This window comes from Ursus maritimus, unplaced genomic scaffold, assembly GCF_017311325.1.
Source record: "Ursus maritimus isolate PB19 unplaced genomic scaffold, ASM1731132v1 scaffold_1, whole genome shotgun sequence".
Lineage (NCBI taxonomy): Eukaryota > Metazoa > Chordata > Mammalia > Carnivora > Ursidae > Ursus > Ursus maritimus.
The window spans coordinates 68,029,370-68,048,795 of NW_024423343.1; the positions used below are offsets into that span (position 1 = coordinate 68,029,370).

General features: G+C 40.9%; 1 protein-coding gene across 3 annotated transcripts in view; it reads right to left on the minus strand.

Moving 5' to 3' along the window:
- Nucleotides 1–10,056: 10,056 nt before the first annotated feature.
- The window catches only part of TANK (TRAF family member associated NFKB activator), an 86,971-nt gene continuing 77,601 nt past the window's right edge, over nt 10,057–19,426 (minus strand). For all 3 annotated transcript variants that reach the window (XM_040644580.1, XM_040644579.1, XM_040644576.1), the window contains exons 7-8: nt 14,338–14,918; nt 10,057–10,884 (exon numbers count right to left, since the gene is read on the minus strand). In XM_040644580.1, coding sequence (XP_040500514.1) covers nt 10,705–10,884; nt 14,338–14,918 — 761 coding nt within the window. In that variant the 3' untranslated portion in view covers nt 10,057–10,704. The remainder of the gene's footprint in view (nt 10,885–14,337; nt 14,919–19,426) is intronic.

Sequence of the window (19,426 nt, forward strand, 5' to 3'; positions counted from 1 at the left end):
ATAGGCATCCAGAGATCTGAATGGCGCGTAATGAATTCACTGTTTAGATGGAAGATTTTTAAAATCTACCTCAAATTACATTTATTAACAAGGCGACCAGGAAGTGTTAAAGTTGTTAGACGCTTCATTTATTAAATAATTTGTGGGTATTTTCAGTTGTCATATCTAGAGTCATGGGGTTCGCTTTTTTTTTTTAATTAGCAATCCAAAACAATGCTACTGCAATTTAACAATTCATCACATAATCTTGGGCTCTTCAGTTCAGCTGTTAATGTTAGATAATTCCGATTGTTATTTTGATCTGTTTATAAATGATTTAGGTTGCCTTGTGCCGTGAGGAGAACGGCGGCAGCCGAGGCAGAAGATGCTTCTCATCTTTCCTGCATGGCTCAGGATGGCTGAGGGGACTTCCTAAAATGCACTTGGGGAGCTTGGCGACTAGCGGGAGGGAACAAGCCATGGGGGCGAGGGCCACTCGTAATGACTTGATTTATTATCAGTAGTTAGTTTACCTCCTTATTAATTTACATCTCCTGTCTGCTTGGAACACTGAGGAAGGCCCACTTCGCCAAAGTGCGTCTTCATAGAATCCTACATCTCTCGCATTTTTTTTTTTTCTGGGACATTAGAAAGTACCTTCTTTCCTCTTCTTGAGAGAACCGACCAATCATCAGAAGCTGTTTAGAGGCCCCTCAACATTCCTCTCCTTCTCGCTCTCCGCTCAGATCGCCTCCCCTCCCACCTTGACATTTTAATCCATTTGTTTAAAAAACAAAAACCAAACCAAACCAAAAAAGAACAAGAGTTAAACCCACCTCAGGCAGCAGAAGTGGGACACACTCATCCTGACGTAGTTAACCTAAGAGAAAAATAGATTGTTTTCCTTTTTTAGTCGCTAGCTTTATTAGATTTCTCACTCTCACAGATTATCCGAAGACTACCCATTGATTGATCGCCCGTAGAGCTGCATTTGGTGTAAAGAAAAAACTCACAGCTTTATTGGCTCCCAGGAGACAAAACAAACAGAACAAGATATTCATACTAATGCAAACAATGCAACAAATGAGGGGAAGATCCGCCCGGCTGGAGCGAGGCGCGGAGCGGCGCGGCCGGGCGGGGAAGGGCCTGGGTGCCTCCCGCCCCGGAGCCGGAGCCGGAGCCGGGCTCCCCGGCCCTCCCGACCCCGGGCCCGGAGCGGTCGGTCCCCCGCGCCGCTCCCCGGCCTCCCGACCCCGGGCCGGGCCTCCAGGCCTCGCGGGCCCTGGCAGCGCGCGGGCCTCCAGTGCAGGCCTCAGGGAAGGGCCTGCCTAGGCCCTCCACCCCGCGCAGGGCTGGGCTGCGAGGATCGAGGAGCCCTCCTCGCTTTCTCCTTCCTCTTGCGGTCGGCTCCCGGGGCCCCGCTCCCGAGCCTCAGGCTCCCCTCGGCTCCGGGTCAGAGGTCGGGGGGAAGCGCTGGGGCGCGCGTCCCCACGCACCTGACCCGCCTGGCGGGAGAGGCCGGAAAGGTGCCCGGCAGCTCTGGAAGGGAGGGAGCAACGTGGCCCGGCCGGTTCTCTTGGAGAAGCTCACAGTACCATGGAGGAGACTATACAAACACACACTTCACCACAAACCCTGAGACCGAAGCAAGGGGGGCAGTATGTACAGCGAATGCTGACAGAGATTTGAGAGGCACCGAGATTTCCCTTGAGGAATGAAAAAGGAAGAAAGACAATTCTGGGCACAAAAAGAGGTAATTGCCTCACACCTAATCACCCTCACCCCAAAATCCACAAAGAGCAAAAACAAAACAAAACAAAAAAACCACACAAAACCTAGAGGAAAATCTGTTAAGTAAGACTTGATTTCACATAGTTACAAAGAAATATTAAAAACAGGGTTCCCAAATACTGCATAGGGCATACTTACAGTAAAAAATGATTTGTTGTTTATCTGAAATTCAAATTTAACTGGGCATCCTGTATTTTTATTTGCCAAATCTGGCAATACTAACCTAAAAAAAAATACTTTTCTTTCTTTTTCTTTCTTTCTTTCTTTCTTTCTTTCTTTCTTTTTCTTTCTTTCTTTCTTTCTTTCTTTCTTTCTTTCTTTCTCTCTCTCTCTCTCTCTCTCTCTCTCTCTCTCTCTTTCTTTCTTTCTTTCTTTCTTTCTTTCTTTCTTTCTTTCTTTCTTTCTTTCCTTTTTTGAAGAAGCCATACAACAAGCAAGGCTTATGCTCTGATGTATATTAATATAATAATCAGGATAGTCAGGACTTCTCAATGGGACTTTGACTTTGAAAGGAAATGAGTTACCTTCGCAGGATACTTTTCCAAGCACGTTGTAGGGTGGAGGAGGAAGAAATGATGGAAACATTTGGAAATGTCCTTATGTGTTGGAGCAAGTGGCAGTGTCATTGTTGACTTGACCAGAAAATGGGCCAGGGCTCCTTCCTTGAGGCTGGCTCCTTTCCAGGCCAGTCCGGGGTACCCATGGCCCGCCCGGAAGTAGAGTGTCCGTGACAGTGGGACTCCCATATCAGGATGATAGGTTTCCTACCACTTATTGTGGAGCCGTATTACTCGTTGGTGTGTATTTCAAAAGAGACAAAGTTGGGACTTGAAAACTTTTCAAGGTGGAAGGAAGGGAAGAGCAAATTCTGCTTTGAAATTTATCAAGTGTTCTCACCTATAAGCACATCTCATCCAGGCCTTACAGATGTTGAAAGAAAGGACTTTCAAAATGCCAGTGGTAGAAACCTCAGGAAAAACTAAACAGTGGGTCTTTGCATACTGGAGTGTGTGTGTGTGTGTGTGTGTGTGTGTGTGTGTGTGTGTGTGTGTGTGAATGGGAGAGCTGAACAGTGGAAGCCTGCTGCTTGCATTTCTCCCTCAGTCCTGGTTAGTGAGAGCTGTTTCACAGACACGTTATCACCCTTACTGATACTTTGGATTCCCAGGGAGCTTGCCTTCCTTGTAAGCCAGTGGCTTGAAGTTGCGTGAGGACACTCACACAGGCTGCCCCTTTAACAACTGCAAAGGGAGAGACTATTTGTCCAATGAGAGCTGTTTCCAGAGTTGATTCACCAATATGTAAGGGAAGATAATATAATGCTGAGACCACCTCATGGGCCTCAGGGCCATCTTGAGACAAGTGAAGGCCAACTCTTGAACCAATGGAACATTTGTTTGGTTTAGAGAATGTTTTAGTTCCAGTTGAATAGTTCCAGAAAATATATATGGGCTCACTTCCAGTTCATACTGGTTTACTTTTTTTCTTTTACCATAGAAACTCTAACCTTCTGTTTAGAATTTAAACAATTAAGGTTAGCGGTTTGGGTGGTATGGTGAGGTTTAACTCCAAGCTTTAGAGATGCAAATCTCTTTTACTTTCTCTCCTACCTTAGTTTGTGTCTCTGGCTTCAAAAATGCATTCCGACGCTTACTGCATGGAGCAAGGAAAGGGAAATGCTTGACATTCAGTGCACTAAGGTGGTGCTTCCGCCCAGCAGAAGTGTGCTGAGGCCTGCTTTAGGGTGGCGATAAATGGATAATCCCTGAATAACCCCCCCCCCCATGGTCAGGTAATATCAGCCTCCCCACCGTCCCTGCGGTTTAGTATAATGCTCAGTCCATTTGTGTACAAAAGACTTCTGATAGAATGATTTAAGCTTCCTATGAAGCCAAGTACAAAGCCAGTGAAAAAAGTATACTTAGTTTAAGGTGAAGGATTATCACAGAAAAAATAGTGCATTGAAAGACAGGAGAGCCTGAGCTGGGTTCTAAGATTTGAGTGGGTTTGAGGGACTCATTCATTCTCTTCAGATGCAGTTTATTTGGGATGTATTGTTTGTTCGTTTTTGTCATCCACACCAAAAGAAAGTTGGATTAGGCAATCTTTAAGATTTTGTTATTTCAAAAACAGTTATTCCTTGAATTAATTAGTCAGTGATGACTTATCTTTTGTACACTGCTTCCAAAAGCTATAAGTAAGATGTTTAAAGAATGTATTCATGCTATGGCTCTCAGCAACAAAGGAATCATGGGCACACTTCAGGTTATCCAGGCATTCCAGATTCCAAGGGGATATTCAAAGGAGGGAGACCAGTTCAACATCAAGAGAGACCTAAGCAGGTGCAAATACTCTGGAGAAGGGTGAGTGACTTAACCCCGAACAAACAGGACAAGGGGATAACACGTTTGGGAACCTAAGGTGGAGTCCTATTTGGGGATTGAGACCTGAGGAAGAAGAAGACTGCAATAAAGAGAAAGCTAGTTATTTAGTAAATATACACGGCATCATCATTCTCAATATTCTAGTGTTTACTGCATTTTCAGTGTATGAATTCATCCGTGAGGTGCTCTGAGGCTGGAGGAAGTTAGCAATCTAGTTGTAACTGGTTTTAGAAAAGACCCAAGAAACTCAATCCCTTACATCCTCCCAGGGTTATAAAGTGGTATGTCTTTTAATATGAGGCCCTCCTTGTGCTGTAAGCTCCAACAAGCTTTCGTTAAACAGACTTCATTCACATTCTGAATCTGGTTTTTGTCTCACACATATTAAATTTTACAAAACAGAAAGAAACAATAGAGCTTATTAGGAAAAACTTGTTTTGAATAGTAAATTAAGCATAATGGAAATAGGCACGTGTTTTAGCACAGTTTTCCCCCCTTTTTTACCAATTGAACATTTACATCTTTTTCAAAGTGCTGTGATTTTCCCCTCAAGTCTTAAGCTGGTATCACATACTTTCAATAAATGAGACTTACATCTCTTGTATCTACTGAGAGGAATCATTGTAATACTGTGGTTTCCAAATGCACAGCCTCCGGAAAAAGAGTTTTAAACAGTCTCCCCTAAACTGTATTAATCAAATCATCGTGGCATTCTAAGAATCCAAAGAGCTTCCTGATTTCAAAGACAGTGTAAAGCAACCATCAGTTCTGACCGGTTTCAAATTGTACCCTGTTCTTGGAGACCAGAAGCCGGTACATTCAGAGGTCCACCTGACTAGATGGGTTGTTACTGAGAGATATGCCCCAGGTGGAGACATTTTCAAAGCCAATATATTTGCTTTATAACTGGTGTCAAATTGATGTATATATTAAAAAATCTTGGAAAATGATCTCAAAAAGGAAGTAACAGCCCAATGAGCCATATGTTCAGGGAACCTAACAGGTTTCCATTGGGACCAAATTTCACTTCACCTTTTTGTCCTTATGTGCAAATAAAAACTTATCTGTAAGTACACCATTAAAACAACCATGCACATTTGTGCAGTCTGTAGACTGAGAAGAAATTGCATTAAACCCCATAACAACCAAGACATGGGAAGGTAAAGAGTTTGGTTAGATATGAGACATACATACACAGCACGGAATTGAACTAAGTGTATTTGAACTCTATATGTTTACCACTTCAGAGACACAGAGATTTTGGTTCTATAGAATTGGTTAATGAAGAAAAGCCTAATGAATAGTTAATGAGTTGTTAATTTTGATGCTGATGGAGCACCTGAATTTCCAAATTTACATTAGTAAATGTAAAGTTAATTTTTCCCCCCTGTTAGGTAGGTTGCTATTTTCACAGATTGAGATCCCAGGGAGTTTTCCAAATGCCAGATACTACTCCAGCACTGAAAAGTCTGTGACGCAGTGAGGGCAGAGAGGACTGCTTAGTGGTTTTCCAAGGAGGAGACACCAAAAAGACCATTATTTATACAAAATTCTTGAGGTAACTCTTTTAAGAATTCTCAATTTGAAAACTTTTGAACATTCTGTGTTATTCTGTTGTAGGTCCCAACAACTTCGCATTCAGCCATGGTATTGGTGTGACTGGGCACCTTCAAAAAGGAAAACGGATTCATTCTGTGTGTGCAGGTTTTCCTATGACTAGATCAATGATGGTGATTTAGAATACCAAAATTTACTCAAGTCATTTCTATTTTATTCTCTTGTGTTGTACTTTTATGATGACACATTACAAACAGAGAACGGGAGAGAGAATAATAGAAATGAAACTCTCATGTATAAACGACAGCTTCATCGAATCTCCACATTTTAAATTGATATTTTTTAAACGAACAGTTGTGTGTGTAAATTGATGCAATGGTAAAGGTCAGCAGAAAAGAAATTTATACTGTCTGGGTTATCTTTCAGGGGCTTGCCTCTTCCATCTACGTTTTTGGGTAAAGAAGTTTTATGATGTTAATTTAGACACCTGCTTAGCTAAATAGCACAGAACAGGTTGGAAGGAACCGCATTCTCTTTCAGTCCTCTGAAGCTATGTTTTGTTTAACCCACTGAAGCCACAAGAACGGCAGTGTTTCAATGTTTTAATCTCTAAGGGTAGTTTATGTAGATATAGAATAGTAAAAATGTAGGCTATAGGTAAAAGTGCATTTTAAGCAAAAGCTTTGAGCTTAACAATCAGCTTTTAAACTCAAAAAGTAGGAGGAAATTGTATTAAAACTCAGGTCCTGGGTCTGCCTCAACAGGTATAGCAGAGGCTCAAGTTCTGGTGGACTCTCCTCTGTCCAGAGACCAACTTCACTCAGATCAGAGCACTGAGAGGAGCAACCAGAGAGCTGTGCTTCCAGAAATGCCCCGGCGCCCTCTTGCCTCCAAGTCTGTGCGGCAAAGGGTGGGGTGGCCGTTTTCTTAAAGGCTTTCTCTCACCAGCAACAGTTTAATGGGCGTGTCTCCGGAGGTCCCGTTTAGTCCTGGGTCAGGAGGTCAAGCCTTGGAAGCACAACTACCGCGAAGGCCCTTTGTCTTCTTCCTCTCTCTGATTATTAAGTCGTGTACTCTATTCTGGCTTGGTGGGGCGAGGAAGGTTCTGGGGGTGTCTATGGGAGCAAAGAGGGAGCCTTTGCTAGGGGATGAGCCCACCCGCTGCTCTGTTGCCCTGGAGCGGCCTGCGGGCCGCGAGAGGCCTGTGGGGTGGCAGCCGTCCTAGGGCCCCTAGGGCCGGCCGTCGGGTCTGCAGTCTCTCCAGGGGCCTTCTTGCCTTTCTGGTCTCCACTCTTCTCCCACTCCTGTCTGTCCCTCCTGTCCCTCGCCCTTCGTGAATTCGCTTGGGTTCTCACTCTCTGCCCAGCTCGTTCAATCCACCGGCAGAAAAGCAAGTGGGCACGAAAATGCAGGCTCCTTGGCCTCTTCTCCAAGGGCTGGAAGCAAGAGCGCGGGCCCTCGCCCCACCCCCAAGAGGCGCCCAGGGGTGGGCGCTGGGCGCAGGGCGCACGAGCGCCGGGTGGCTCTGGCCTGCGGCGCGCTTACGGCCGGGCCCAGCGGAGGATGCTCGCGGCGGGCTGCGCGGGGGCTCCCGACCCGCGAGGGACGCGATAGCGGTGGCTGAGTTCCACTTGCCAGCGGCGGGAAGGACGCGCGGGAAAGCGAGGGAGCAGGAAGCGGGTGGTGGCGGCGGCGGCGGCGGGCCCGCTGGAAAGGAGGGAGCGCCGCAGGCGGGAGGAGGGAGCGCGGAGGAGGGAGGCCGGGGGGAAGGAGGGAGCGCGGCAGGCAGGCGGAGGGAGGGCTGATTAGCATGCAGCAGCGCTCGCGCGCCCGGCTCCATTGTTTTAACACCTCCCCTCTCCTCCGCGCCAATCTGTCACCGTTCAGCAGGCGAACGCTGCTGCCTCAAATGCTGCTCTTCTCAAATGAGACGGATAATTAGTTGCCCCGCACGAATGCCGCACTCTTCTCACCCCTGATTGCTATCACCTTCTTGCTCCTGGCAGTTTTGACACCTCGTAATCAGCCTGCTGCTTTTCTCTTTTCTTCCCGACTTCTGCTTCCCTCCCCACCCCCCAGTTTATTTATTTATTTATTTACTTATTTACTTATTTATTATTATTTTAAATGCAATCCTGGTTCCTATTTGGACGAGGCCTCCGCGGAGTTAACCTCGCGCGTATACGTGTGCGCGTATATGCGTATATGTAAAATAGGGTGTATGCGCGTGAGTCGGGGGCGGCCTGGCAGTTTTGCGGGAAACACGGCTTCCACGCGCAGAGAATTCTCTTCTCTTTATTTTTGGGAAGGGAGGAGTTGGGGAGAGGGGCGGGAGGGGAGAGTTGGGGAGACCTCAATTAATGCTTTAAAGATCTCTTAGAAATTAACAAACTGGGGAGTCTCGGAATCTGCTGTCAGAAGCGTGTTCGCCCCGCTCTCCTCTAACAAGCACTGACAGTCTAATTACTGTAGCTACAAGCAGCTGTCGAGGCAGCAGCCCGGGAGAGAAGGCGCCACAGGCGGAGCGCACCAGGCCGGCCCCTGCGCCCGGCCCAGCCGCCCAAACCGGCCCGACTGCGGGGACGACGGACAGAAGGGCAAGGCCCCGCACCCGAGAGCCCCGCGAGCAGAAGGCGGGCCTGGGAGCCAGCGGGCACGTTTATCGTTTCGTATTTATAAAGTCCTTACCTTGAAGGTTAAAAGATGTGAAAAAAAAAAAAAAATAAAAAATGTGAGAAAAAAAAAAAAAAAAAAAGGAGGGGACGTGGGGGAGTGGGAAGAACATCTCCTGAGCTTCCATCCACCCCTTTTCTACCTCCTCGAGCTCTCCCTCCCTCGGTGTTGGTAAAATAACCACGCAACCCGGGCTGAGGGGGCGGGGTGAGCCAGGCTGGAGTGTAAGAAAGCAGATGTCCCCGCTGGCAGCAGCCTCAGCCTCCGGGGAAAGCTGCACCGGGGGGGCCCTCCCGAGGACATTCACCTCCCACTTCTCAGGCATCCCGCTCACAACTGCCTCGTCTCGGCGGGGGTGGTTTTTTCAGACTCAGCGTTTCGTGTGTGCAGCTTTTTTACCTGGGAGCTGTTCTTACCCGGCCACGCTTAGCAGATGCCAAGACGCAGTCCCTGCACGACTTAGTAATAAGAGACAGAGGGGGAGACCTGGCCGGTGCCCACTCCACCTTTCGAGCTGCAGCCAGCGCCACCTCTGCAGTGCGGGACTGGAGGCTGCTCTCCAGGCTGCATTTCCTGTGGCCCAAGAGGGCCTTTTCCCTCGGAAGTTGGAGCCCTGGGACCCAAAAGGAAACGAGTTTCCCGCTCTTAGTAACAGTGCTGGAGGTGGGAAAAGGGTGGACTGGAGAAGAGTCCGTGCTAACACTTTAACTTGAGTCACTTTCTGGGCTACCATTTCCTTTGGTTGTCAGCAGGCTAGTAGATGGCAACCGTGCGAGAGGGACTCTTTCTCTTCTACAAAAGGAGAAGGAAAAAGAATCCCCATTCGCGAGATAGGTATATTCAGGCTGGTACAGGCTGAGAAGTTTTTATTTTTAATTTTGTGTCTGTGGGGGGAGGAGTAAGTGAGAGGCGAGGCTGGGTGCGTGGGAGGTAGGGAAGAGACTTGGCTAATTGTCTAGGTATTTCCATTCAGCCCCAGTGGCAATGGAGGAAAGATGTACATGTCTCAGAATCCTTCACAGTGAATGCCTAATAATCGCTATGTCACCTTGGTGAGGAAGATGTCAACATGATGTGCTTGGCACCCTGAGAAGTTGAGGCACCATTCTCATTCTTCCAGGAGTTAAGGCTCTTTACTGTGACACAGAGGCCTCTCAAATCCCCCCATCCTAAAACCCTCCAATCTTTAAAAACACTTACTCCAAAGAAGGTTTAAATTCCTGTTTTGAGAGTTGCAAATCAATGTTCACTTTCTAAAATGGAAGCCATGCCTCAAACACTTTAAAAAATCGGAGGCAAAGGAAAACCTAAAGAACAATCACAATAGGGAAGAAAAATGGAAGAGAAATCTCATTTCAAACAAAATTTTGCAGCCTGCTGATTTGGTACCCTCTCTCAAATGTCTTCCAGTGGCCATCAATCAGGTGCTGACAATGAATAATAAATTTCTGAACAACAATGTAAACATCTTATAATATGAATCAATAAATGTGGATAGTCCTTACAGGGCTTTAGATTTGCTCTCAGGAAATACAAACATGTTTCTTTAGCAAGTTTAGTTTGAAAAATAATTTTTAAATTCAAAGTGATCTAGTACTCATAATTAAATATCACCAGATCTGATAATATCCTCTATAATTAGAAAACATGAATGTTATAAACTTTCCCAAAATGTGATTTATTCCTTTATTTTTTTTCACTCAGGATCAAAGAACACATTTAATGATCACAACATAAACAACTTTTTAAATATTTAACTCATCTCATCATGTAGCTATACACACAGTAAAATTTAAAACCATGTATATTATTTAACAAAACAATATAAAGTGTTTAAATAATTCTACCAGTGATTTTATCACTCGGCAACAAATGTCTCAGGTTTGGTATCTACTTAGACATTCATGTTGTCTGCTGTTCTGTATCATAGGTTTATTAAAAAAAAATCACCTATAGCATAAATAATCTAATTTGCAGGTGAAAAACCTATAAACATTTGATGTCACCAAATTCAATAGATCTAACTAGAAATCCAAGCAATAAGCTTAGATATTTGAAACAAACATAAATTAAGGTAATGAACACTGTAAACATGAATACAATGAATTAGTTATATACAGAATGATCTTTTAAAAGATAATAAGACAGTTACAATGCAAGTTTAGAAAAAAACTCAAATAGCTGTGACATAGCTATTTTTCAATAAATGATCTTCAACTAAGTTTGCAATCAAGTATTTATAGTATTACAAACCCAAGATCATCACATGGAACTTGACGATCACATAGAATCATCACACAGAACTGTTTTCAAATGCATCTTAAGTCTCCCCATTAAAGTGTGAATTAAGATGCCGGAGGAAATCCCCCCTGGATGTAATGGATGGTGGGAAAACTGCTTGACAGAATTCACATACTCGAGGTATATGCAGTTCTGAGCCTGTGTCACTTAGTACCGATGACAAGTCACTGTCTTGATTAGAAAAGGGCTTCCAAATGGGCTGCAGGAAACAAACAAAAACATCTTCTGTTATTTGTATTTAAAATCAACTTACAATGAATTTCAAATTCAAATTTTTTGTGTGGGTTATGTGCATAAACACAAAATAGCCTTATACGAAAGCAAATTACCTTTCCATAGCACTAGCATGAAGACATGACTCAATTCTCTTTTCATTAAGGGCACAGCTCAACTTTGATTAAAGAGTCACCTAAAATCCATACACACACTTTATCTTCACATATTTAAAAATTTTCCAGTTATACCTCCAGCAGATTTTAATACCAGTTATCACAACAGCAGTAGTTTTGGAACAACAGACAATAATTAACACTTTCTGAAAATTAAATTCTATCTTTTCTATTTTCCAGCAGAAGCCTTAAGTTATGGGGCTCTTTTAATACACAGTACACGAGACATGAGGTGTGTAAACTGGCATTTTGATCAAGAGCCCTTTAAATTTTGCTATTTATAAGCAAATACACAATGAATAAAACATACAGGAATAAGTGTAGTTTTGGTTTTAGAAAAGGAATTTTTAAAGTACTAAACAAATTCCACTGATCAGTTGTTTTTTGAAACCTCAAATATTTAATCATCCAACAAAATCTAACATGGGATCCATTCTTTTGATTTAGTTTGCTCTTGTTACACAGTGCATCGTTTTGCTTTCTTTCTTGTGACTGAGTACAGTGAAACCTGTCAATAGCTGCCTATTTAAAGTATGGAAAATCACAATTCAACACAACTGTCTCCATTATAAGCAAGACTTAATTTCTGAAAATACTGCATTTATTCCTTCTAAAAAAATATCTAGCAGGGCAAGAAAAAACATTTAGTTCAATAGTAGGTGCTCAATAAATGTTTGTTGACTGGAATATCTTACTTTCCTGAAATATTATAAACCAAATTATTTAAAAAATTTGCTTTCTTGTATACCTTGACACAGCTAATTTCTGATACTTTGAGGAGAATCACCTCAAAAAGTCAATTTAAAGAGACCCCTTTGGGCTCCTACTGCGAATATGTTTTTATAGTAACAGCCTAGTCCAACACCTGATACAGTGTTAGTTTTCATTCCCTTAACCAATCTCTTTCATTCTAGTTAACCAATCATTTACAACAAACAGTGTATTACTGATTGAAGCATTTGAGTTTCACGACATCACTGTCTTCTTATAAACATTTTACTGGACAGCTGCGTACAGTTGGTGTAAATATACAAAGTCTGTCTAGGCACCGAGATACATTCAAATATTAGAGCAGAGGCTTATAATAACATTGACAAAGTCATTCCCTTTTTAAGAAGTGACAATTTTATCACAAAAAATAGTAACATTAAAAATATTTATTTTAAAATTTGGGATTATTTTCTTTACAAAATATGATTAAAAACAGCAGTAATAACACTGAGTATATAAGCAAAAATAAGTTAGAGTTAACCAGATTTAAATTTTACTGTTTGCAGTTTAAACAAAAAGTAAAAGTGATTAATGTGCATCACTTTAATGGGAAACTGATATAGATATAAATAAAAGACTGTTTCATTAAAGACAATTCTTATTTAAGATCTATACAACACTAAGAAATAAGCTTAGAAGCACTTTAGCTTCTACATTTGGTGAGCCAATCTTCTACTGCAAATTTATCTTCAAAGTCCATGTTTATCCTTCTCTATTAGGAGTTACTGGTTCAGATTTTCAGATTTGATCTTTTCATAGACTTCAGTTGGGACCCCACTCACTGACTCAGCAAAAGTAGGAAGAAAAGAAAATCACATAGAGCAAAAATAAGCAGATATATTTTAGGCTTTGTTATGACAGCTGAATGTATAAAAAAGTAGTAGTAGTGATTGATATAAAATAAAAATCTGAAACATGTAACCTCAATTTTTCACTTCTCTTTGTCATTACCAACAATTCAAGAATTTTGTATTTATTATATTAGCTTTATTAATACAAATAAAAAGGCAAAATGTTTTCAAAAATTAAGAAATATTCTTTCTATCCTAAACTGCAACGTGGCCTTCAAAACAAACTAATTTCTTTGCCTTTTCTGCCAAAATATCAATTATCTAACCTTATGCCCCATGTCTTGTGACAGCTCAACACCAATTCTCCTGCATTTTTTAAGCTGAATACTTTTCCATCAAGTTGTAATCACATACCAGCTGTTTCCCTTGCTGTAGCATAGAAAGCAAATGCACAATGCAGGGTGCCATCTACTGAAACATGAACGCACAGACTAACTAGTAAAAGAACAAGCAAGAGATATAATGGGGAAAAAAGTAACAAGCATTAGAACCGACGCACTTCACAGCTCCACAGGAATTCTATTTGTAATAAAAGAAATTGTTTAATTTGTTTCATTTAGTAGTAACTATAACTGAGACTATGATGTGAAATAAGGCACAATGTAGAACATAAGTGAGTTTATAATTAAAGCTTACTGTCAGAGATGCCTAGTTTCCCCCACTACTAAAATACCACAGCTTGACTACTGCCTCCTTTGTATGCTGATTTAGAAGTCTGTAACCTATACGAGTACTTAGAAAGCCAAAGGGTATTCATCAAGTTGTTGGATTTTTAAAAATAAGTATCTCAAGGCAAAGAGAAATTAAACAAATGTGTGCAAATTATATAGATATTTACACCATTCTGCATTTTCACAAGCTTCTGCTTATTGTAACAATTATATATTTTCATTTGCCTTCAGAGGCATTAATTTTTGTTTTTGTTCTTTTAAACTAAGCACCATTCTCTGATAGAACCTGGATAAACGGGAGGGTAGTAGTGGATGGGGGGGGGGCTGTAAGTAGTGTGTGAGCTTTAGAAACATTGAAGTGTTTGATTAAAATCATACATATGCAGAGACTATTTAAAAAATATATTAGGCTGCATGTTCATTGCCAGATTAGAAACCAAAACCAAACCCTACGGATCTACGTACTGTATAACTAGAATGTAATGGAAGTATTAGGTGAAAGACAGTTCACTTATTTTGATAAATAGGAATACACGATGCAATTATTTACTTATGAAAAACATGCATTCTTGTAAAGAGGAATATGACACGCACAAACTTTTTAATAAAAAAATGTCATTTGTTTCACAGTATGAAATTTAACAAAGAATCCTATTGTAACACTGATGCTGAGTAAAAAGCTTTGAATAAGGGACTAAGAAAGTGACACACACTAGGTACGGACAAAGCTGACATGTATTTTAAAATGTGCCCTACATTTTAAGGTACTTCATAATAGAGCTTTACCATATTCAGCTTCTCAAATTTCATGTCATTTATTATAGGACCTGGGTTTTTTATTAAAACCCTTAACTGTAGCTAGTCATTAGTTTAAGAAGGATGACTGATAACCTAAAAAAGATGCATATCTGTGCATGTATGGCAAAATGTGTGTTCACACATAATATATTTGTTAATGCAAAACGGTTACCTGCTGTGGTCCTCGGATAGCTTTTCCCGGGGAATCAAGTGAAGCAAAAGGTGCATCAGACGGGTCCTGAAGTGGTAATGTATTTACATATAATGCATTATGGTTTCCAGGTGGCAAACACGGAGCTCTATCCAGAGTTGTCCTGATACACGTGTTTACAAGATTGGAAGGTTTTGTTTTGTCAGTTGTTTTAAGGTTTTGTATAGCTGATGCTATGGGGTCAATTCCCTGAATTTCAAATAAAGTTTCTTCTGTTTTAACAAAGTTTCCCGGGTTGTCTCTGAACTCCATATTAAATTTATCCTGGCATGCTGCCTCAGATGTGACAGGACCAAGGATGTTGGGTCTTTCTGGAGTACTATGTAAGAAAGTAGAGTCATTGTCCGTAGGTGGAAACTTGACATTGAATTTAGAAAGTGAGTCGAAAGAGGTATCTTCCTCCTCTCGGCCCAGTCCTCTCGGTGTGACAGATGTGACGCATGGTGCACCTCTATTTATATCCTCTTTAGCCTGAGGCTTAAACAGCGCTTCTTGTTTCTCTGTTTTGTCCGTACACTGTACAGGGAGAGAGCACTGTGTTTCTGCAAGGAAAAGAGCACAAAAGGAAAACAGTTGCATTCCAATCATTCTTAAAAATCTCAATGTTCAATTAGCTTTGGACAGATGATAAATATTATTTTCTCTATCAGTTTGTATAGCAACTGAAGACAACTGGGATTTTTTACATTTGCTACCGCCTTCCACAGGAATATTAGCAGTCTCCAGTGGGTGAATGGGAACCTAGCTTCTTAGTCACGGCTAAACTGCTTTGTCTTCTCCTAGGTCTTTGCTGTAAGCTTTGCATCTTGTTCACAGTTATACTGCTCTATGCTTAAAAAACATTTGCTTGTAGTGTATACATTTAAACATTTTGTCAGTAATGGAAGCTGCAACTGTGAGCTTGCTTAGACAAATAAGTTGTTAAAAAGGAAAATCCTTACTAGGCCTATATAACATTATACAGGTTAAGAATCTACATGAATTAGGCCATTTATTACCCCTAATATCACTGTGTGACAAAGTGTCTCACCAATCAATTTGGCCATTGTATAGTCTCAATAACCCATGTGAGGGAGTAGCAGTGGTGGGGGTTGGGGAGGAAGAAGGCAGCAGAGGCAAAAGAAGGATGAAATTTTGGGATGCATGTTCAGAAAACTGCATGTGAATATGTAATTCTCTCATTTTATATACAGGCCTCTGAAGCTAGTAGGTAGATATCAGGTAGATATCATGGCCTCTGCAGCTCATTTAACTAGAAGCTCCTTATCCAACAAATTCAGCTCTCTAGAACAAATTCAGCTCTCTAGGACACAGGCAAAAGCTAGAAAGTAAGTAAATAGAGCTTCTGAGTCAGAATTAGAGCCAAAAGGCCCACAGATACATGCATTTTGCTCTTATTCTCTTTTTAGATTTATTCTAACGAGCATGATGATATTTCCCTAGCTCAGAGCTGGTTAGAAGCAGCAAATTAAAAGGTAGGGACAGGATTTGTTGAAGACAGATCTATATCAACAAGAGCTGAAAGCATGAGAGGAGACAAGAAAAAAGCAGATATAAGAACTCAGAAAACACTATAATCTGGTGTAGGACCAATAAGGGCTACATCTCTCAACGCAAAAAAACAAGGATCAAAGCACTCTCCATGTCGATGATCCTGAGACATCAGAAAACGCTAAACTGTGCTCCACAATCTTACCTAGGAAGACAGTAAGGCTGGAGACTGGTAATGTGTCATTTTCATTAAACGGACAAAAGGTAGAAATTAAAAAAAAAAAAATCAGCACTTTAAAAGGTAGTCATCAGAGGAGTTGGACCTTCACAAAAGGAGGCTTTCCCAAGGATGCTGGCTGAAACAGAGCATGCCCTGCACAATTCTGTCCAGGTTAGTGGCCAGTTAACAAATGTCCGTTCCTTTCCCTCTGGTCCTGGCACTCTCATCACACCTTTCCATGTTTTGCCACAGCACTTTCCGACACAAGATATTTTCTGCTTGGACATGATGGTAGTACAGTGCAACCAACTTCTTTGGTTTACCTTCTTATATACCTACTACCTCTCTTTAGTACGTACCACCTTATCTTATTGGATTACAACAGCCTTTGAACTGCTTCTTTGCCTCTAAAATTTAGCTCATATCCAATCCATTCTCTACAGTGCTCCCTATTTTTTTCTAAAGTACAAATCTGGTCATTTTTACCTTCCTAATAAAATCTTTTCATGGCTCTCCAAAGCCTCATCCCTCAGAAAAGTCATATAAAACTGTTTATGACTGGCCCTTGGTCCTCTCCACGCTCTCACCTTTCGCCACAACTATAATGGTGGGGAACTTTGTACAGTTCTCCGAAATAGCCAAGCTTTCCTGTCTTTGGGCCTTTGTACACGCTGTGCAGACTGCCGGAAGTGTCCTCTCTGACTACTCTTTAACTCTTATTTGTCCCTCATTTCTTGGTATAGACATTAATTTCTCCGGATAGCTCTCTCTGGCTCCCCAAGTCTGGTTTAGGCATGATTCCTGGGTGCCCTGAGGGTTAAACACTTTGCATTATGTTTCCAAGTATACTGTTCTTGCTCCCATTATAGTAGGTTTCTTAAGATCAACTGTTTTGTTTCCCACTTAACCCCAGTACCCTGTCCAGTGCCTGGCACAGAGTATGTCCTCAATAAATGTATTCTAAATGAATTTATATTCTGTTCCCAACAGAGCCTAGCAGGATAATCTACATTCACTAGACAATCTATGTGTGATGGGGAGTGGTGCAGTAACTGAGACCAAGCTCAATTGTTTGGCAGGATTTCTTTGTCCTTGGAGGTGTCTTAAAGTCCATTAACTCTAGTTATTTTTCCTGATAGTAGACTTAAGAGTAGCAGGAAATTCTAGGAAACAGTACTTTCTTTGTAAGTAATATTTGCTAACTGCAAAAAGCAAATCAGGAAAATCAACTGCTGAGGTAACCAAATTCTCTAACACGTGAGGAGGAAAGGCTTATCAAAACGATCTTCACAAGAACAGGGAGAATGATGATGACGAATCTGCTGCCGCTGCTAATGACAACTATTAACATTAACTGCACTTCTACATGCCATGCACTGTTATAATCATTGTATCTGCCTTCGTTCATTTCATACTCAAAATAGCCACCTGGTAGGCACTGTATTTTCCCCACTTTACATGTGAAGAAACTGAGACATGAAGAAATTACTTCCAAGGCTACACAGCTAATGAATGAGTGGTAGGTCTGGCACTGGGACCCAGGCAACCTAATTCTAGAGCCTGTGCTCTGAAACATTATGCTAAATCAAACATGCTGCTTTCTATATATATTGAAGAGTCCCCCAAATGATAGAAATGTGTTCTGAATTTCTTTTCCAGTAGTTGACCTATCGCCCTTGTGAACAAAACCTGGAAAACTCAAAACAGCTATAATAAAGCAGGTATTTTCTTTTGGTATAGCTCGTGGGCATACCTCAGCCACATTAAAATAATTTTCTGAATTAACCTGTTCAAGCAATGAGTTACTATAAAAAAAGAATTAACGAGGTACATAAAAGTACTTGTCATCCTGACACTATACTGAGAAACATGATCAGGTGGAGCAAACTGCTTTTCTATTTTGTTTATTTCAAGAACACTTATTTGTGCAGGAAAAAAAAAACACCACCAAAATGAGAAACGTTTTTAGATTTCTAAATTTTAAGTACAGGCTGTCCATTTAGACTTCTTCTTAGTTTAATTACTTTATATACTGACAAAACAAAAAGATCTGATGGTTGTTTGTAACCTGCAATCCTATATTCTACTCTTGTGATCTCTCTTGAAATAGGATCCTCCTTTATGGACCAAATAATACTTTTTACGAAGCCACATTTGCTTAAACATACATTTTATCTTTATCCCTTCTCAAGGCTATTGCTGTAAGTGAATGAGAGAAAAAAGGAAATGTACAATTCTACTAACTCAGCAATTTTTCATGAATCATATGTTTATCTAAAAGTAAAAGTCAAATTTTCACAAAAAATAACATGAGGACAATAACGCTAATTTCCAGCTGCATTATGCAAATCACATTTGAAATGCTTTCTTTATATTTTTATTCAATGCAATGTTCATCCTTAAAAAGTCTGAATAGTCATCTTTTTCCAAAATATTTTTCTTTCTTTCCCTTTTTGACCTACTACTACCAGAATAATACTTAATATTTTGGTTTTTGTTTGGACCCACCAAACTTCACTGGAGTCTGTGGCGCACAGATCTAAAATATTTTAAGAATAATGTTGTATTTTTTATTTGTGACACATTTAATATAAAACACAAAAATAACATTAAGAAGCAGTTTTAGTGGGGAAGAAATTGAAGTTAAACACTCAGTGTTCTAGTTGACAGATACATACTCAGATTTAGACCTGTGCAATTTAAAAATGGTCAAAGTATTAAGCCATTGATAATGGGGTAGGTTCTCTGTGTAACAATGAATATATCACCATTACAGTGTTTTGATAAGATGCTGATGTTAAAAAAATCATGTTTATGAATTCTACATACCACATCTCTATAGCTAGTACATTTTAAATAAAAATAATTCTTTTACTTCAGAAGTACTTAGTGCATTTAGCTTACACAAAAGATCAACTTCTCATGAAAATGACAAAGACTCAGGTGAAAGAACTAGAGTTCTTTTTGGGGAGGTAGAAGGGAGGGAGGGGAAGAAATAAATTATGTCTGTCTACACAGATTGTTTTGTTTCTCTACCACACTGTGTGCCTTTTCTGAAAATAAAATGGTAGTAGTATGCAAAAAGTGAATTTACACTATAAAATGATTTCTAAATAGCCTAGATATAAGAGCTGTTAGAAATGGAAAGTGATCTTTAATTAAAGGGGTATTAGCACTGCTGCAACATCTTTCAGAGTGAAAACTGTAAATCACATCTCTTGGGAATTGAATGCAGAATATCTCAAATCACAAAGGTAAAGGAGAGTTTATCATTTCAAATGATCAGTTTACCTTCCTTTTGTTTACAGAAGTGCTTGGTAGCCAGATTCAATCCCTGGT